Raw genomic sequence first — 20,415 nt, forward strand, 5'->3', positions numbered from 1 at the left:
TGCGTTGTTTGGACTCTTTTCAGAAAACTGCAATTCCTTCCTCTGGTACATCCATGTCCAGTTCAGTTCCAGGTGATGAACTTGCCAAGTGACCATCTGCTGTGCAAAGTGAAAACACTTAACAAAGGAGATGCAAATTCTGAAGTGACAGTTTACTATCAGGTGCTGTGGTGTAAAGAGTGGGTGTATTAATTTCTCCATTGTGCATTTTTGGCTTGTTGTTAGTGGGCCCTCCAGTATGATTTGGAGACATGATGTGATAATATGAATACAAATGTTATTTGAGAACATATATATAAATGTTGTGCTAACATGTGAAAGAGTAGATTTGTGACTTGTTTCCTTGCTTGCTATAGTCAGACTATTCCTCCCTGCCCCTCCCAACACTTTCTGATTTGAGCACCTGCTTTAGAATTGAGAAATTGCCTATCCTGTAATCTCTGAATCAGTTTACATTTTGTTTCTTTAAAAATCGACCTGCAGATACAAAATAGTACACCAGGGCGAAGGTTAGATTGAATCCTTTCCCCTGGTAGTCAGTTTTCTATGTGAAGTCTCCTCTTTCATGTGTTGTGTTTGACGTTTCGGCCTCTCCACATGTCCTGGTTTTTAGGTTCAGGTGGGAGGCTGGAAAGCCAATGTGAGCTTCCATCATAAACTTGTAATGTACATAGTATTGACATAATTTCAGTATCTTCCATCTTGGGAAATAACTATTAACAGAATTTTCAAAACCATGGACTTGGTAGTGAATTAAATCTGTGGTGTTTTTCCCCCCTTTTACTTTAGTCTGGAGCCAGGAATATAAGAGAATATTCTCTCATGGAATTGCTTGTGGTAAGTTTGTATTGTTTCCTAGAAACACCAATAGGTTAATCTCTCACCTGCATCGTTGTAATGGTAAAAATGGGAACACTTGAGTGTAGATTCATCGTACTTGTAAGTGGGTTTGTGCTAAAATTGTACTGGGATAATAGATGGAAAGTCTCTGTAAAGGGGCAGAAAAGTGATCTGTATGGGAACTGATAGCAATGTGAGGAACAGAAATCACACCTGTTAGGGTTTTTGAAACCTCTGTCTTACGGGTCTTAATCAGTTTATTACACAGTAGAATGTGCACGTTTTCAACACACTCTACAAGCTGTGCCTGTTGTGAAGGCTCCACACTTTATCGGCATTTAAGCTGCAATAACTTTTGGGAAATCCTAGTCTTCTGCTAGGCATTGCAATTGCTGCGTGAACCGTGCTTGTGCATCTCAAGGGCCGTATGGGGACAAAAATTGTCTGCTGGAACAAGGCTCTTTTCTCCCATTCCTCAGTTAATCTGTGATGTGTAGATGGGACACAGGGCCATTGTAACTGAAGACCCTGTCATACAAAAGCTAACATGCAATTGAGGTGCACAGTTTGTAAAACATAGTTCTCGAGTCTTCAGCTGAGATTTCAGGCACTCTTTCTTGTAAGTCGGTACAAGCAGCAAAATGAAACTTAGAAAGCGGCTTTCTGCAGGAGCAATTTCTTATGGAATCAAAGGATATGCAAGATTATCCTGCACGTGTGAGGATCTGGAATATGCACAACCCTTTTTCTATCCACTGCTGTATTTTATAAAGAGGTTTTCTGGAAGCTTTCTATGTACACTTTAGATATGGCTTTCAAACTAGATTTATTTATTTATTACATTTCTATACCGCCCAATAGCTGGAGCTCTCTGGGCGGTTCACAAAAATTAAAACCATTCAAAGTATAAACAAAAGTATAAAACCATAATATAAAATACAATATAAAAGCTCAACCAGATAAAAACAGCAATGCAAAATTACAAATGTAAAACACCAAGTTAAAATTTATTTATAGACTGTTAAAGTGCTGGGAGAATAAAAAGGTCTTCACCTGGTGTCTAAAAGCATATAATGTAGGTGCCAAGCGAACCTCCTTAGGGAGCTCATTCCACAGCTGGGGTGCCACAGCAGAGAAGGCCCTCCTCCTGGTAGCCACCTGCGTCACTTCCTTTGGCAGGGGCTCACAGAGAAGGACCCCTGAGGATGACCTTAGGGTCCGGGCAGGTACATATGGGAGGAGGCGTTCCTTCAGATAACCTGGCCCCAAGCCGGTTAGGGCTTTAAATGTCAATACCAGCACTTTGAATCGGGCCTGGACATGGACTGGCAGCCAATGAAGCTGGAAAAGGACTGGCGTGATGTGGTCTCGTCGGCTGGAAAAGGACTGGCGTGATGTGGTCTCGTCGGCCAGTCCCTTTTAGTAAACGGGCTGCCCTGTTTTGTACCAGCTGAAGCTTCCGGACCGTTTTCAAAGGCAGCCCCACGTATAACGCATTGCAGTAATCCAAACGAGAGGTTATCAGAGCATGGATAACTGTAGCTAGGCTATCTCTGTCCAGATAAGGGCGTAGTTGGTAAATCAGCCTGAGCTGATAAAAGGTGCTCTTTGCCACTGAGTTCACCTGTGCCTCAAGTGACAGTTCTGGATCCAAGAGCACCCCCAAACTACGGACCCGATCCTTTAGGGAGAGTGCAACCCCATCCAGGACAGGGCAAACATCACCTCGCCGGACAGATGAACCACCCGCTAACAGTACCTCCGTCTTGTCTGGATTGAGTTTCAGTTTATTAGCCCTCATCCAGTTCATTACCGTGCCCAGGCACTGGATAGATGTACGTGATGTGATACAACATTGCTAGGGCCAGGGTTTTTTATTACTTGCTTTTTGAAAATACCTTCTCTGAACCCTTGGGGATACAGTGGGTTAAATATTGTTTCTCCTCCTTTCCCATTAAAAAGCCTGCCTTGACTGAAACACTACTTAATTTCAGATGTACATGGAGGAGCCTTGTTTTGACTTCCTACGAACCAAGCAAACCCTGGGGTAAGTTCCCATTTAACTGCCTTATTAGAAGTGAGGAAAGCTGTCTACTGCATTAATGTGGAAAGTCCCCATTGCTGGGTAGCAAATTATAAAATACTGTAATATGGTATTACTGAAACTGCCAGTCGTGCTTTGAATCCGGTGGTTCCCTATCATAAGCAGAAGGGACTTCCCCTCATGTAAGAGGGAGTCCCTGACTTTTGCTGATTTCCCCTTGCCCATATCCCTTGCCATTGCAGAGGGATCCTCCAATCCTCAGGAGCAGCCGATGGTAGTTCCAACCCTAGCCAAAACATTTCAACAATTCCTTAATTTGAGTTAATCCAGCAAAATTGATAGAATTTTTTTTCTATAGTAAAAACACAAAAGCACCCAGCACTGCTTTGAGGATTTTTGGGAGCCTTCCCAGGCAGAATGTTCACTTGGCACATGTACCAGTGAAGCTTGAACATTTGAGTCTTAAGTTGGTATTCTTAGATCACAGTTATATTAGCATCCATATGAAAGTACCTCAAAACAGACCATTCCTAAAATGAAATGAACCATGTTCATGGAGTGATCTCTTTCTTCCCCACCCCCTTCATTTTTAGATATCACGTGTACCCAACATGCAGGAACACATCCGGGATCCTTGGCTTCTCTGTTACTGTGGCAACACAGGCAACCAAATACAAGTGAGTGGTGCATTTTTTTTCAATTACATTTCTATCCTGTAAGCCCAGTGGTTCTTCAGACTTCATATTTTAGTTGCAGCATTTCCAGAATGGGACTATATGAACTCTTCCCTAAACCCTTCTCTCTGTCCATCCCCCGCACCCAAAACAGTATAACATTTTGGGGGAGTGTATGCAGCCTTCTCTCCACTGCCAGATGTGGGACAGTAAAGCAATTCCTTATTCTGTTCAGGTGTCATGCTTTGCAGCAGCCTTTAACCAATACAATCAATTGGTCTCTCTCCCCCCCCTTTTTTTGTTGAGCCGCTTGCTCCTGGGGACAAAAGTGGCCATGAACAATTCTTGTTCTTTTGTACCTCCAGTTCACTATATCCTTGCTTTCAAAATACCTGCAGATGTAACTATACTGAAGTTTTTAATCAAAAGAGCGGTGGGGAAGGGGGGGCACTGTTCCAGAGAGACTACAATAAGCAGCCATGTGCCTCTAGTAGCCCATCTTGTCTATGCTGTTGACAGAACAACAGAAGAAACCCTGAAGCAGAATGGTGGAGAGAGATTCTCCATCTCCTGTTGGGGTGGCATAGTCATTCTACGGATTGTTCGTCTGGTTGATACATTAATATTCTAATTTATACATGAGGTGTGTATGGGGATCCGCAAAATAAAAAATAATGGTGGACGGAGGAAGGAAAGAGATTTGTTTCACTCCTTGTCTCTATGTTCCTCCCCTCTCTTCCTTGCTTCCGGTGCTAGGTTCTCCCTATGCATGTATGTGTCTTGACAGGGGTGGCATGAATGGGTGGGGATTTACCTTTCTCCTTCCACTGGTGAAGGCCAGTCCCATCACTCTAAACCCATCAGGGCTAGGAATTTTTTGGTTCAGTTGGTTAGTGCTGCAGCAGCTGCCTGTGCCTGTGTGGCCCATCGACACAGGTGCCGCAAACATGGACCTTGGTGCTGCCGTAAGCATTGGAACCAAGAGGTATACATTCATGTGCCCGTTCCTTCCGTGCTACAATATAAAAGGTGATGAGCATGTGAGCGGCACCTACAGCACGTGCTGCTTTTCTGTTTGGGAGCCCAGGCTCAGCCAGCTTTAGCCTTCAATCTCCCCTATCCCCATCACTATTAGAAGTGAGCAGAAGACCACTTAACTTAGCCCTCATGCTACAGCACAGGTGCTAAGCTTGGCTTTCAAGTGAGTTCCAGTACCTGAGTTGTTTGTGCATACACTAGTGGCAGCCATTGAGTGTGGACAGGAAGTAGCTCTGACCTTTTGTGTTTTGGGGTTAAAGTAGAACAGGTGTGCCCAACCTTTTTGGTACCATGGACAGATTTGGGAATCTGACAAACTTCTGTGGGCACCACCACAAAATGGTAGGGGATGTGGCTAGTTCACATAAATGGCTGCCGTGGAATTCTGGCTAGTCACAAACGGACAAGTAACCCACCCAAGAAACCAAATACAAACAGAGGTAGGATCTAAACACCAAAGCCAATCCACAGAAGCACAACAAAATACCCATTTCGCAGAAGGTAAACTGGTGAGGCTGAGAGACAATCTACCTTGTCATGTCCATCCGCTGCGTGTGCATGCACGCACGCACACACACAAATTCCTTCTCTCATCTATCCCACCCATCCTTTCTAAGGTTGCAGTCTGATAGATGCTTACATGGAACTCACTTTTGAGAAGACCTACATAGGATTGTGCATCCTATCCACACACATACACCTTCCACAACCCCGAAGGAAAAAAGTTTTCCCTACCTCAACCACAGCCACTGTTCCCCAGCTAGCCTTCCTGCTTCCTCCTCTGCCATTAAAGCCCCCCCCCCCCGAAGATGTTTTACATTTGGGTGTGTTGAAGAACAAGAGGAGAGAGAATCAGTGAAGTAAGAGGGGGCAGGGGAGAAAAAGCAGGGCTAGGGAGGGATATAGAGGAAGTGGTTACAGATGGGAAAGGGAGAAAGCACAAAGGGAAACATTGTGAGTGGGCAGAAGATCAGAAAGAGCCAGGAAGCAACTATTTCCTGCTCTTCCTACATAACAGCTGATCAGCAGCAGGAACGGGAAGGAGAACCTGTTATCCTAACCTTTTTCAAGGTTTTTATTAAAAATATTTTTTCAAAGGGGTCAAGGAGTAGAGAGCTTCATGGGCACCATGTTGGAGACCCCAGGGAGAGGGCCTCAAGACTGCAAGAGACCCCAGCTGTATCAAAGTCTTTCCTTTTGAGATCTCTTTTGTAGCCATCATAAGCCAAAGCAGGGACGTCTAACCTTTTTGGGCACATCAGGCATTTCAAGTGTCCTAGGTGCCTCCACAAATCAACTGTTGTTTGGAGGTGGGAGGCCAGTCACAAAAATGTTAGACATGTCCCCTTATGTGTTCGTGTGTGCATGAATGTGTATCCTGTGTATGTGCTACCACTCTGTCATCTCTCTCTTCCCCCACTCCCCCCATCTCTGGTTTTTCGTCACTAACTTTCTCTCTCTGGCTTCCCCCCCCCCCTTCTTCCTTCTGTCCTCCCCTCTGGGTTTTTCTTTTTCTTCCCTTCTTCTGTCTTTCTGGCTCCTCTGCTTTCTCACTCCTATTTTATTCCTTCTGTCTCAAACACCTTCTTCCTTTCTCTTGCTATCTAGCTTTATCTCTCTCTGTAGCTCCTGTCTTTTCATACTTCTCTCTCTCTGCCTGTTTTTCTCACTTTTCTTTCTTTCTTTCTTGGCAAGGGGCAAGTCTCACCCCTTGCCAAAGACTCTGTTCCTCCAAGGGTCTTAGGTGGTGGGAAGGGTGGATCCCCACCACACTCTAGCTGATCTTTTTAGCATAGGAGCTTTTTTGCTCCCTATACAAACCCATGGAACAATCTCCATTGGCTTTTATAGGGAGCGAATGCCCACCTGGAGAAAATTGGCTGGAGAAGCTCACCCCCTCTCAAGGAGAATCACTGTGGGTACACTGGTGTCCTTGGGCATCACATTCAGAACACCTGAGCCAGAAGTTTACTAATACATAGAATGCTAAAGAAATTTTCAATCATAAAAAAGCTATGTTAGTGATTTGTACCTGCTATGAAATAATGCACTAAGAGGATGTCAGATGAGATAGATGGTTGAAGTCCCAGCTCAGCAGACATCATAATATCCTTTGCCTGAAGGCTGATTTTTCTTACTAGTCCCAGGTATGGTGATATTTTCACTTGAATTAATTATGGTAAAATTGCACTCAAATTTAATATTCCATTTTTTGATATTTACAAAGGGAAAATTCAGCACCCGTGCTCCTTTCTCAAAAGGCATCAGTTGATTTTAATATCTAACTTGGAACATTGTTTTTATCTTTCCATTTTATTGTTTAATGCATTTTGTACACTACACTATGATTTGCTAATGAGCAAATAATGAGCATTGGGCAAAAGATGTGATACAGAAAATTTAATAATAATATAATGAAGGGTGGTATATACTTTAAACAACTAAAAGAAAGATGATACTTTTAGACTTCAACTTCTATTCTGCTAGGCCAAAGCGTTTGAAAATTGTGTCCAGAAGGAATACATGGTTGAGTGTAATGATATTTCTCTCAGCTCTGAACTAGTGGATGGGAAGATAGAAGAATTTCTTTCATGCTTTGATGAAAAAATCAAACATATGACTGAAGAGGCCTTCAATACACAGGTAATCAATGTAAAGACTTTTCTAGAAGTCTTCTCTAATGAAGTCTTGATCAGGTCATCTTCAGTTTGTGTATGCATGTACCAGTAATAGCTTCAATTTTGTTTTACTCATTCTGAGACAGAGAAGGGCAAACTTTGCATGTTGGAGCTTTTACCATTGAAATCCTGAATGGACAGAAGTCATACGTGGTAGAATTTCCCCCTTTGTGCAGTGCTTAAGTGCACCTGCCAATCCTTGTGATGTGTTAAAATGGACAACACATGAAATAGGACTGTTACCTAAACAATGGGTCTTAAAAAACCAGAACCTTGCAACAGGTCATGTTATACTGCTAACTAATATTTTTGCTACCTATGTTTAGCTGATGTATATACACTGTCAGGTTCTGGTGGTGGTGGTGGGTGTATCCTTGATGGTTATGTGCTATCTCCAGTATCCAAGGCAGTAAGCCTGCTTTGTTGCTCCCTGGTTGACCACTGTGTGAACAGAGCGCTAGACTAGACGGATCCTTGGTCTGATCCAGCATCAGGGCACTTCTTAAGTCAGTCCTTCAGTACACATCTCAACTTCTCAATGTCTGCAGTGTCCATGTATGATTTTTCTTTGGAGATGTGTAGTTGGAAAGAGCATAGCACAAGGTGGGATAGTTTCATTTCATTGTACCACTCAAATTTATTTACTTAAAATATTTATAAAATGCTTTGTAATTGAAAGATTCAAAGTGGTTAAGAACTGCACTGTGTTGAATTATGAGAATTATATTAGAGTAGCAAAATACTAGAGGAATCAGTGGTAGAGAGATCTTATTTGTTCTAGAAACAGTGACTGCTCTGTAATGGTCTGACCTACCTTTTCTATCTCAGGTCACAGCTCTCATTAAATTAAAAGAATGTGAAGATTCCCATCTTGGTGAGGAGGTGGATAGAAACTGGTCAGAAGTGGTGACTCAACAGTATCTGTTTGACAGGCTAGTCCGGGAGGTATGTCTCTCTCCCCCACCCCAAAATTGTAATATCCAAATTCCTTTATGGGTCAGGTTGAAACTTTTATTTTGGGACTTTTGTAAATATCATAGTTGAATCCCCAAGCACTACAGGCAAATGTATCTAGTGATGACAGGATTGGAATCAAATTGAGATGAACAAGTGGAAGGTATCAGCATACTTGGGAGAAACCTGAGGTGTGCACGAGTACAAAGCAAAATCAGAGGGACTGAGCATACTCCGTGGCCTCCCAAGAGTCATGGCATTAAGCATGAGTTGGAAAAGAAAACTTGAGTGGGGGATGAGTGAATTGGCCTGCTTGAGGTCCTTACAGTATTGCAAAGGAAGGCATAACTGGCTGGAATCCTGAACAGGAACAATAGGTGATGAGGATACGCTGCAACATTTTTGTTGCCAGTCCCACTTGTTCGTTAGATTTCTGAATAGAGATAACTATTGGCTCACCAATCTATTTATTTGGAATACTCATACATCGCTTAGTCTAATACTATATTTTAGCGGTTATAAAATTTCTAACACTTGTATGATATTCCAACTAGCCTTGTGCAGGACTGTTTGCTTCAGTAGTCAGTACAATCTTCTGCAAAATGGCCCACCTCACACATTCAGAGTTAATCATAACTCAGGAACCCATGTAAAACACCTTTCCGTCTTGAACTTTAGAGGTTCCTCTATATTTAAATATAAAAGAAAATGGCTCAGGCTTTGGGCTGTTTCCCACATTACTAGTAATATACTTGTTTTTATATCCTTAGATTGAAGCTCTCAAATCCCTTTCTCAGTCAGAACTAGTTGCCTGGTTCCAAGCCCACAGAGGTAAAGAGAGGAAAGTGCTTAGTGTACATGTGAGTATTCATGGCAAATATTTAAAGGATGATCAGCTTAGACTGAGCTGTATGCAAGTGCCAGGCCTAGATGCTGAACAGAGCATGCCTTTAGAGGGGGCTGAGGGAAAGCTTTGATACCTTAGAAGTTTCAAGTTTCAATTTAGAAGTTTCAATTTACTTATCTCTATTGTGGCTTGGTGTGGGTACAGGGTAGGTTTACTTTGACTCCCAATTGTTTAACAGCAGCAGCAATTTTTTTAAAAAAAACCTCTGAAATAGGTTGTTAAAATCCTTCTGTTGTAGTCCTTCAAAAGTAGATTTGCATTTGTATAGAAAGAACATCCCAACTCACAACATGGAATAGAAAACTGGCTTCCTTTAAGCCACTTTTCTGCACCTAGCTCTGCTTAGTTGCCCTTAAAAGTTCTAATAAAAAAACAAAGGAAAGTATCCAATGCTGCCACAAGTGCCACACCAAAATTCAATAGCAAATCACCTTTTTCTCCCTTTGGTTTATGCTAGCACAACCTCCCCCAATCTAACACCTCCAGATGTGTTAGACTACAATTCCCAGAATTTCTTACCATTGATCATGCTGGCTGGGGCTGATGGGAGTTGGAAGTCTAAAACATCTAGAGGACACCTGGGAAGGTTGCACTAGAGCAATGAGAGCACTGGACCATTCAAGGGTTTATGCCTGGTTGAGGTTATGAATATGGGCTACTCTTGCTGTGATGGTGGATTGTATTGTTTACCACCTGGTAACTTTTATATTTTCACACTGCAGGTGGTTGGATTTGGAATACATGAAGGTGATGTAGAAAGTTCAACTCCCTCCAATATTCACAGTCCCTCATGCAATGAAATACCTCAGCTAATGTTCCTGGACCCTTCCTCTATGACGGATGCCACGTGTATCAAGGACATCAAAATGTATACATCAGCTCTCAATGTTCTCCCATACCATAAGATATTAAAATAACTCATCTCAGACTGCAATAACGTGTAGTACAACTTAACTACTGACCACATGGGGGAGATATGCTTTCCACGAGGAATCCAACCCACCATATATAATTGAATATTCTCTACAGTCTAATCTACTACAAACATGTCTTTGAAATGGCATGGTATTCATAACTGTTATTGGTTGAACATACACAAGATAGCTGGCAGGTGAAATGTCTAGGAAGACTGAAAACATACATAGATACCAGCCATCTAATGTAGTGGGTCCTTTTGCTTGAAGTGCTACTTGACCTAGACATAAGGGTGGATATGCAACTTCAAGTCTTCAACTCAGTTTGTGTTTTTTAGGGAATGCCTACTATTGCTTACTATCCAGAGAATTTGATTAGACTACTTAAACTTGATAAGCTGCCTGTGTGCAACAATTTAAAGAAAGAACATTGCTGACTTCAGAAAAAAAAGAATAATCTGCATGAGATAGTTCAGGAGGAGTGCTGAGATACCATGTGCAATAAATTAATTACTCAGATGTTAAGTTCTGTTTTTATGTGCAGGTTGTTGGAAGGTATCATAAGGGTTCCTGAAATCTTCCCATGAGTCATCTTAATGTTTTTTTAAAGCCTAGCCCTTGAAGAAAAATTTGAGAACACTCATAGTTTGATGAAATGAAACATGATTAGAAGACAGAATAGTTAAGCAACCCGCTCCAATTCAGCAGATCTGCATATTTGTTGTTTATGCCTGATCTAATTAATCTCTACTGCACATTTCAAGGCAGAAGTCATCTTATTTCTGCTCACTGCTTGGAATAGGACACATTCAGCAGTACGGCCACAGCTAATCATGTATAAACACAAGCCTATATTCTCTCCATTATTGCAGCCATAATCCTTTCACCTATACTCTTGTTTTCTGAGGGAGCAAATGGTAACTGAAAACACAGGTTTACAGATTCTACACAACAATGTTCTATAATGACCAGAAAATAAAGGAGTGATTTTGCACAGAATTTAAGAGCAACTTGCCACAGCGTTTTTCACACATACTTCTCCCCTAGGCAACAATGCTTGTGTTCCTGTAGATTAAAACTGTGCCACAAGGATAACTAGACAAGATCAGAGTCTGGAACACTCCTTATATAGGAAACAGAAGAACTGATTACATACATTTGCCCGCTCAAAATAACCCACAAAATTCTTAAAATGATTTCTGCAGAGGCTATCATGTGTCCTTAATCCCAAGCAGACTGAAGTGGGGAGTTAATCAAACAATCTTAATTCTTGGTACAGCACATACTGAAGGAAAGAAGCAGTCTTTTACTCATTCTCCTTGGATAGGCCAGTTGCATTGGTTAGAAGAGTAGGCAGCCTCCCCCACCCCCAGGGACAGACATTTTACATTTTGGGGGAGTGCACTGGAACATTTTCTTACACCCCCTTCTTGGATTTCCTTTTTTCTTGTCCCTTGTACTCTTACTGCCTACCATTGCAGCCACAAGAAGTCAGTTGATTGGGATACTTCTTGGCTGCAGAGGTGAGGAGAAGCAGCATCAGGTGGGAGGGAAGGAGTCGGATGCTGGGGTCCCAGTGAGTGTAAGTGCAAGGAGTATTGCTGACTTCTGTGTTGGAGGCTTCAGGCTCAAGCATTTTTGTGTGTGTTCTCTCCCCCTCCCCCCCACAATACTTTTGGCCACTTATAAGACCGAAGGAAATAGTAGTAAACCAATAAATAAACCCATTGAGTTTAAAGCTATCACAACTGCCTGGAATAAAATCAACCTGGCTGCTTGCTTTTCCACTTCTGAGTAACCATTGTATAAGCTAGCACTGACATAACTGTAGGAAACTGTCATCTAAACTCCACTCTAGATCATGTTCCAGGTGACTGCCGTACATGAAAGACGATCTTGAGTCTGCTGTATTTCCCAAACAGATCTGGGTAGTGAAATTAGTATTTCCTATTGAAGAGAATTAACACATTATCAGCATAGTCGTAGCTTGAATATAATGCTGCTCCAAAGTACTCCTGCTGTGAAAAGGTTTACCATGAAATAAAACAATGCATACGTTTGAAAATCTATTTTATGAAGCATTATAGATGCACCAGCAAGAACCAAATGGTAATCTATAATTACATTTTCATTTCTAAAAATACCAAAGTTATTTTGGGGAAACAATGAAGTGCCAAAAGTTTTGATTTTCTTTTAAATACACTAGTTGGTAGATTAGAATCTTGCATTTTCTAAACTGACCAAAGGAATCTTCATATTTACATAGAAACTAACTGGCTCTAATGAAGTGAAGCCATGTGTATGTATTATGTAGGATGCCAGTATCATATGTAACTGGCATCAAATGCCCCATTGCACCTTTTACAGCGGTGGCTAGAATGTACACGAAGGGGCTCAAGCCCAGGTTTTATTAATTCTCCTAGAAGCATGGGAGGTCAGACAGGAAAGGCCAATATAAATTACTGCTACACAGTCAAGGCTCTTCCTGTTTTAATTGTTCGATGCATCAATAAGTCCAGTATCCCTGAGATAGGAACGTCACTGGAGGAGACAGGCTCTCCAAAAGAAGAGGACTTGAAAGTTACAATTATCACCACTAAGCCAAGGCTTGAACTTCACAGGCATGGCCCAGTTAATATTTAGTGGCGGCAAGTCGCTTGAGTAGTGGCTCATCGTAAACCCAGCATTCTCCGTCTTCGTGGAATAGCTGTAAGAAAAGAGCACTCACTTAACAGACTCGTCACAGGAGCAGGGAGGACTTAAACTCAACTCATGGGCTGGATGGAGCTTACCCGTGTCTCCCACGGAACCTCGTTCTCTTTCCTGGCTCTAGCTTCAGCTCTTTGCCTTTCTTCAAGCCTGTGCTTAGCTTCAGTAGCTGCATCAATGTCTCTGATCTTTAAGTTGTAAGTTACATCTTTCCATAGGCTAAAAAACGAAACAAAAAACATTTATTTTATTTTTATTTTTTAAATTTTTTATTTAATACATCCAAACAATACAACAATACAATATAAAAAATACAACATAATACACAGTAATATAAAATAAACATTTGATAAACATATGTTCTAACTTAATTCTCTTTAACATAATCATAATTAACATAAAAGTGCTCCCTCCAACCACGGGATCTTATTCATATTTCCAAAATCTCATCACTTATTCTGGAGGTGTTTTCCCTCTTCCCTTTAATACAAATTCTAAAAACTGTTTCCGTATTCTTTCAAAGTCATTCATTTTTATCATTCCTCTTCTAACTTTTATATTACATGTTAGTTTATCATTAATAGCTATGTCCCATATTTCTTTATACCAGTCTTCTATATGATAATCCCCTTGAACCTTCCAGTTCCTAGATATCATTAATCTTGCTGCTGTTAACAAATTTGTTATCAATTCTTTTCTCTCTTGATTACAATTCAATTCTCTATATACTGATAACAATGCCACTATAGGTGTCTCTTTGATCTCCATTCCTAAAATTTCTTTTATCTCGTTAAACATCATTTTCCATAATTTTTGTACAAATTCACATTCCCACCACATATGTAAATACGTTCCTTTCTCTTGACAACCTCTCCAGCATGTTGCTGAATTCATCTTATTTATTTTATTTTATTTTACCGGGGTTAGGTACCACCTCCAGACAATCTTGTAATAATTTTCTTTTATCCTCACAGTAAACCTAAGTGGCAGAAAAGTCATCCTTCAAATAACACCGCTGCGCGCCTCCAAAAATTAATTGATTCTGACGGAGATAACGAAGAAAGCGATGGAGACTCGAAAATGGTGGTGAAAGCTGGCACGGAGCCAGGCTCACACCTTGCAATTATTGATGAGCTGAGAGAAATGTTGACCTGTATGAAAGAGGCAATTTTTAAGCGGATTGAGGAGCAAGCTGAAAAAATAAATAAGCGTATAGATCAATTAGCTACAGAGATTGCTCATAATGATAAGCAAATAAAGTCTCTTAAAACAGAAGAAGACCAGTTGGAGAAACAAGTGCAACAAATGGAGGAAAAGCACGTTCTGGAGTATGATGAGCACGAGAAAAGGCTGATTTTTTGGGAAGATCAAAACAGAAGATCGTCAGTTCGAGTTCGTAACCTCGCGGAGACCCCAGGGGAGGACCTCAGAAAGATGTTGCTATGCTGGTTTAAAGAATTGGTCCTAACCCTGGAAATTGGAGAAGATGACGTGGAGCGCGTTCATAGGGTCGGAGGCTTCAGACGCGGTTCAACACCAAGAGATATCCTGCTAAAATTTTCAAATTATTTTAAAAAAGAGCAACTTATGGGTAAGCTGAGATCACTGGCGGAGCTGAAATTTCAAGGAGTTACAGTTCAAGTCTACAACGATCTCTGTCAACAAACTATAAACTGGAGACGCAGTGTTAAGCCAATAACAGCAGAGCTCAAGAGAAGATCGATAAAGTATGCTTGGGGCTATCCGGTTTTTCTGCGGTTCATGTATGATGGGAAACATTACAGGGTTTCCTCTTTGAAGCAAGGGATGGAGCTACTCCAAAGTTTAGATCTGGATCCCCGAGATGGCGTTGGTTCAAAGGATGCTGATAGTGGAGAAGGAGGAGCTGCCACAAGTGGGAAGTAATTTGGATAAGACTGAGATGATAAGTAGCATTGAATTAATTAGAAGGCTTGCCGGTTCTAGACTGTTGGCTTCATTCCCCCCCCAAGGGTTAATAAATAATGGCCGGAGTGTTAGACTACCGGGGATTTAGTGGGGGGGAAAAGACGTGGGAGGGAGGGTGGGGGGAGAGGAGTATGGTTGGGTGGGAGAGAGGGATTTGAAAGGGGTTTTATGTATGTGAATTTGAGTTTCAGTGCACAAGGGATCGGAAAGAATATCAAAAAACTAAATATGGATAAGAATATAAAAATATCAGTGCTCAATGTCAAAGGTCTGGGGCCAGTCGTGAAAAGGAGGAGAATTGAACAATTGCTAAATAGAGAAGGATCTGACATTATTTTTTTGCAGGAAACGCATCAATGTAAGGATGGGGCAAATGAAATTTGTTTGAAATGGTCAGTCTATTATGAAAAGTCATTGGGGACTTAAAAAAAAACCGGAGTGGCCATTTTGATTTCTAAAAGAAGCGGATTTACGTTGGAGAATATAAAAAAGGATGGGAAAGGTAGATACCTTTTGATAAAGGGTCAAATTGAATGTAAAGCATATACTTTGGTTAATGTTTATGCCCCAAATGAGAGACAGAGAATTTTACAAAGAACTATTTAGAGAATCAGGGAGAGTCAAATCCTTATCTGACTTGGAATTAAAATTATCAACGAATACTCCCATGACTCTGGAATCCTCTCTCCTTCCAATATGGCATTATATAATTTCAATAATTTTGGTACTAATAACAATTTAAAAACTTTGTAATACTCCGGTCCTAAACCGTCTACCCCAGGTGATTTACCCACTTTCAACTTCTCTATAACCTCTTCTATTTCTCTTTGATTTTTAGAACTATGGGAGTTGTAGTCTATCAAGATGCTAATTTTTTTTCAACTATTCTGGCAAAACGATTAAATAAATGTATAGCTAATTATATAGGAGAAGACCAATGTGGATTTGTAGCTGGCAGACAAATGCATAATTTAGTGGGAAGAGTTTTAAATGTAATATAGGGCATAAAAAAGTTAAAGGATCAAAGCGGGAATCAGCGCTGGATATTTTTAAGGCTTTTGATTGTGTGAGTTGGGAGGCATTAAAGATGGTTTTAAATAAAATGGGATTTGGAAATAAATTTAAAGCTATAATAGAACAACTATACTCTCAAAATACAGCCGTAGTGGTAGTAAATGATGGAGTTACAGATAAGATACGACAAGCCAGAGGGACAAGACAAGGATGTTCACTCTCGCCTGTCCTGTTTGTAATGGTTATGGAATTATTGGCAAATGCAATAAGAGATGATGGGGAGATAGAAGGGATAGGTAGTATTAAAAAAATAAAACTGAATATGTTTGTGGATGATACATTGTTAACTATTAAAAATCCAATAGGAAAGATGGAAAGAATTAAACAGCATTTGGAAGAATTTGAAGAAATTACTGGGTTAAGAATAAATTGGTCAAAATCAGAGTTGATGTTATTTAACTATACTAAAAAGGAGGAGAAGGAACGGGAAGGAAAAGAAACAGAAATGAGAATTAAAGAACAGATTAGATATTTGGGAATTAGAATCACTAAAACTTTAGAGAATTTAGAAAAAGAGAACTTAAATGGCTTGAAAAAAGAGATATTAGTAAAATTGAAAAAATATAAAAGATTGAACCTATCATGGTTTGGAAGAATAGCATTAATAAAGATGAAGATTTTAGCAAAGATTAATTTTATTTTTAGGATGCTACCAATAAAAATTTCAGATTTAGAGTTAAAAAGTTGGCAGAATATTATAAATAATTATTGTAATGGGGAAAAGAAAGCGAGGATAAATAAGAGTAAATGGTATTTAAGCCAAAAAAAGGGAGGATTGGGAGTCCCAAACATCAACCTATATTATGTAGCAAATAGGTTAAGACACATTGTAGAAGCAATTTTAGGAGTAGGAGACTTAGATTGGATGGAGGATAAAACCACAAGTAATATTGAATTAAATCTGGATAATGTATTTTTTAAGGAAGGAGGTAGAAAATGGGCTGAAAATATAGGTAATCCGTTTTTAAGGTTCCATTGGGAAATCTGGAGTAAATATAAAAAGGAGCTGCTTTCGAGCAGCTCCCCTTTAACACCGGTAATGTTAAAGAATTTCCCTGAGGATTTAAAGAGTAGATTAAGTAAAGTTTTAATAGAGAAAAATAAAATGAAATTAAGAGAATGGTTAAGAGGGATGAATACAAGAGAAGAGATGGAAGAGGTTTTAAAAGATTATTGGCAATTGGAACAATGGACTAAAATTTGGGTAAGAGAAAACGGAGATTGTAGAGAGATGTCGAAGTCTGAGGAACTAATTGTCAAAAAAGAAATTGATAAGCGAGAAAATACAGTGACAAAAGGTTTAATGAGTCAAATATATAGTATATTACTTGAGAAAGGGTTGATGGATAGTGGAGGAAAATTGGTTTGGGAGACAGATTTGAAGGTACAGATAGGACAGCAGAGTTGGGAAGGACTATGGAGACAAAGAGTGTTGAGAAATATGTCAGTGAGAATAAAAGAGAATTATTATAAAATTATATGGAGGTGGTACCTAACCCCGGTTAGATTAAACAAGATAAATAACCAGCATTCAGCAAATTGTTGGAGAGGCTGTGGGGAAAAAGGAACGTATTTACATATGTGGTGGGAATGTAAATATGTGCAAAAGTTGTGGAAGATGGTGTTTTCTGAGATTGAAGAAATTGTTGGAATGAAGATAGAAGAAACACCAAGAGTTGCATTACTCTCACTACATGAAGATTTAAAATGCAGTAAAGAAATTAAGGAATTGATAACGAATTTGCTGACTGCAGCAAGGTTGATTGTAGCTAGGAACTGGAAGATTCAAGGTGATTATTGTATTGAAGAGTGGTATAAAGAAGTATGGGAGATTGCTATTAATGATAAATTAACATGTAACATAAAAGTGAGAAGAGGTATAGCAAAAACGAATGATTTCGAGGAAATTTGGAAGCAGTTCCTAATATTTGTATTTTCTAAGGGAAGTGGGAAACCACCAGCAGAAGAGGTGTTAAGATTTTGGAAACAGGAATGATCCCGAAGGGAAGGGGGAGCACTTGTTATTATGTTGAATTATGTTGGATTATGTTATGATAAAGTATTATATGTTAACAATTATATATTCAAGAAATTTGTTAGGTATTAGTATGTTAATTGTTATGTTGGTTTGTATTTTATGTAATAATAATAATAATAATAATAATAATAATAATAATAATAAAGGAATACTTCAGTGAACTCAAACGAAAATGGCAAAAAGAAAAAAAAGAAAAAAAAACGGAAAACCCCCCCGACATATTTCTCAACACTCGTTGTTGATGAATGGCAGAGGGCCAAAAACAGCGCAGGATGACATGCTGACTAAGCTGGCAGACATAATGGAGAAAAATAATGAGGTTCTACTCCGGAAAATGGAGGAAAATAAGGATGAGTTCATCAAAACTGTGCTGGAAGGAGTAAATAAATCAATGTTGGAGCTTAAGAAGGATGTGGAACAAAGTCAGAAATCCAACAATTAACGAAGCAGGTGGATACGAATCAACAACAGCTGAACCAACTCAATATAAGTTTTGATCAACATGAATTGAGACTGATTCGCTTGGAAGACCAATCCAGACGGCCAAACCTGCGTTTAAGAAATTTCCCTGAAATGCAAGGTGAGAATTTGAGAACCAGCATTTTGGGATGGTTTAAGGAGCTGGCTGCAGATTTAGATCTGGCACCGCAAGACGTTGAGAGAATACATTGGGTGGCTGGAGGAAGAGCTAGTGTGATGCCTCGAGATATCCTGGTTAGATTTGCCAACTACTATAAAAAGGAGAAGCTTATGAAGAAAATCAGGCAAATAACAACACTGAAGTACCAAGAAACACCAGTTAAAATCTACAACAATCTGTGCCCACAAACCATCGAATGGAGAAGTGTCAGACCAATAATAGCAAACCTTAAGAGGGAGAAGATTGCTTATTCATGGGGATATCCGGTGTTCCTGAGATTTATGCGCGAAGGAAGACAACATAGAATAATATCGCTGGAACAGGGAATGATCAAGTTGAGACAATTAGGGATAGAAGATGAGACACCAACCCAGCCGGAAGGAGAAGAGGAAGAAAGTCTGGGTCCAAGTAGGGAGTAAAAGATTTAATAAAAATTGGAGGGAGGGAAAGGGAAGGAGATAAGAAGAATGGATAATGAGCTGGAGGGCTTACTGCATCAGGACTGTGGGTTCTATCTCCCCCCCCCCCCTTGAAGGTTGAATAGCCATGACCGGGGTGGTCCACCTACGGAGAAGCAAAGGGAATAGAAGGGGGGAGAAGGGGAGGGGAGGGAATAAAAATTTTGATTGTTAGTTGGTTTAAGTTTAAGTTAGTGTTGTTAATGTGGGTGGCACAAGGGATCTACAAAATGCAAATCAATTATATTATGAATAAGAAAGTACATATCTCAACACTCAATGTGAAAGGTCTCGGGGCAGTTGTAAAGAGAAAGAGAATAGAGCAGTTGTTAAACAAAGATGGGGCCAATTTTATCTTTCTACAAGAAACTCATCAGGCTAAAGAAGGATTAAATGAGTTACGGTTAAAGTGGTCAGTGCTGTATGAGAAGTCATTGGGGACTTCAAAAAAAATGGTGTAGCTACAATTATCTCGAAGAAATGTGGATTTAGTGTACTAAAGAGTAAAAGGGATGGGAAAGGGAGATATGTTATAATACAGGGGCAAATGGCAGGGGAGTACTACACTTTAGTTAATATTTATGCCCCTAACGAGAGGCAAAGAGAATTCTATAGTGAAGTATTCAGAGAAATGGAGGAAATAAAAAAAGGGCATGTAATATTGGCTGGAGATTTCAATATGGTGATGGACAATATTTTAGATAAGTCAAACCCCACCGCCTGAGAAAGAAGGAATATTACAAGTTTAAATAAAATGATAAAGGAAAAGGATTTTACAGATGTTTGGCAAATGACAAGGGGGGGAGGTTGGGTACACTTTTTATTCACCAGTTTACAGAACATTCTCAAGGATAGACTATATCTTTGTTTCAAAAGAGTTAGCAATAAAAGTTTGCAACACACAACTAGGGGTAATTAAAGTAACTGACCATGCATTGGTAAACATGGATTTTAAAGTGAAGAGGGACTACAGAGAAGCTAATAGATGGAAGTTAAATACTAGAATATTAAAATATGAAAAGGTAGTGGAGAAGATGGAGAAAGAGTTACAAGAGATATGGGAATTTAATGAGAATGGGGAATGCCCCCATCAGTACTGTGGGATACAATGAAGGCAGTAGCTAGGGGGATTTGTATTAGAGAAACCTGTAAATTAAGGAGACAACAAGAGGAAATACAGAAAAAATTGGAGGATGAATTTAAGAAGCTTGAAAGAGAGTATTTGCAAAGTAGAAATAAACAAATGTTAACAAAATTACAAGCAAAAAAGAAGGAATTAGAAAATAGAAATCTAGAAGTACAGAAGAATTTGATTTATTTAAAAAGAGAGTATTTTAAGAATAGTAATAGGAATTCTAAGGTGTTGGCGAGGGCCACACAAATGAAAAAGACAAAGAACTCAATAGGGATAGTTAAAGATAAAATGGGGAAGCCATGTAATACGATGAAAGGAAAAATAAAGGTTTTCCAAGAATTTTATCAGGAACTATATAAGGGAAG

General features: G+C 39.7%; 2 protein-coding genes across 5 annotated transcripts in view; one reads left to right on the plus strand and one right to left on the minus strand.

Annotated features, from left to right (window-relative positions):
• The window catches only part of NRDC (nardilysin convertase), a 37,661-nt gene extending 27,440 nt beyond the window's left edge, over positions 1-10,221 (plus strand). Inside the window, exons 24-31 of the mRNA XM_063138934.1 lie at positions 24-162; positions 790-837; positions 2,835-2,887; positions 3,478-3,561; positions 7,149-7,239; positions 8,103-8,219; positions 8,999-9,088; positions 9,858-10,221. Of these exons, the coding sequence (XP_062995004.1) occupies positions 24-162; positions 790-837; positions 2,835-2,887; positions 3,478-3,561; positions 7,149-7,239; positions 8,103-8,219; positions 8,999-9,088; positions 9,858-10,052 (817 nt within the window). The 3' untranslated portion in view covers positions 10,053-10,221. The remainder of the gene's footprint in view (positions 1-23; positions 163-789; positions 838-2,834; positions 2,888-3,477; positions 3,562-7,148; positions 7,240-8,102; positions 8,220-8,998; positions 9,089-9,857) is intronic.
• Positions 10,222-12,102: 1,881 nt separating this feature from the next.
• The window catches only part of OSBPL9 (oxysterol binding protein like 9), an 80,274-nt gene continuing 71,961 nt past the window's right edge, over positions 12,103-20,415 (minus strand). For all 4 annotated transcript variants that reach the window (XM_063138958.1, XM_063138948.1, XM_063138966.1 and 1 more), the window contains 2 exons: positions 12,842-12,977; positions 12,103-12,756 (listed from right to left, as the gene is read on the minus strand). In XM_063138958.1, coding sequence (XP_062995028.1) covers positions 12,682-12,756; positions 12,842-12,977 — 211 coding nt within the window. In that variant the 3' untranslated portion in view covers positions 12,103-12,681. The remainder of the gene's footprint in view (positions 12,757-12,841; positions 12,978-20,415) is intronic.

Source organism: Elgaria multicarinata, chromosome 1 (genome assembly GCF_023053635.1).
Source record: "Elgaria multicarinata webbii isolate HBS135686 ecotype San Diego chromosome 1, rElgMul1.1.pri, whole genome shotgun sequence".
Classification (NCBI taxonomy): domain Eukaryota; kingdom Metazoa; phylum Chordata; class Lepidosauria; order Squamata; family Anguidae; genus Elgaria; species Elgaria multicarinata.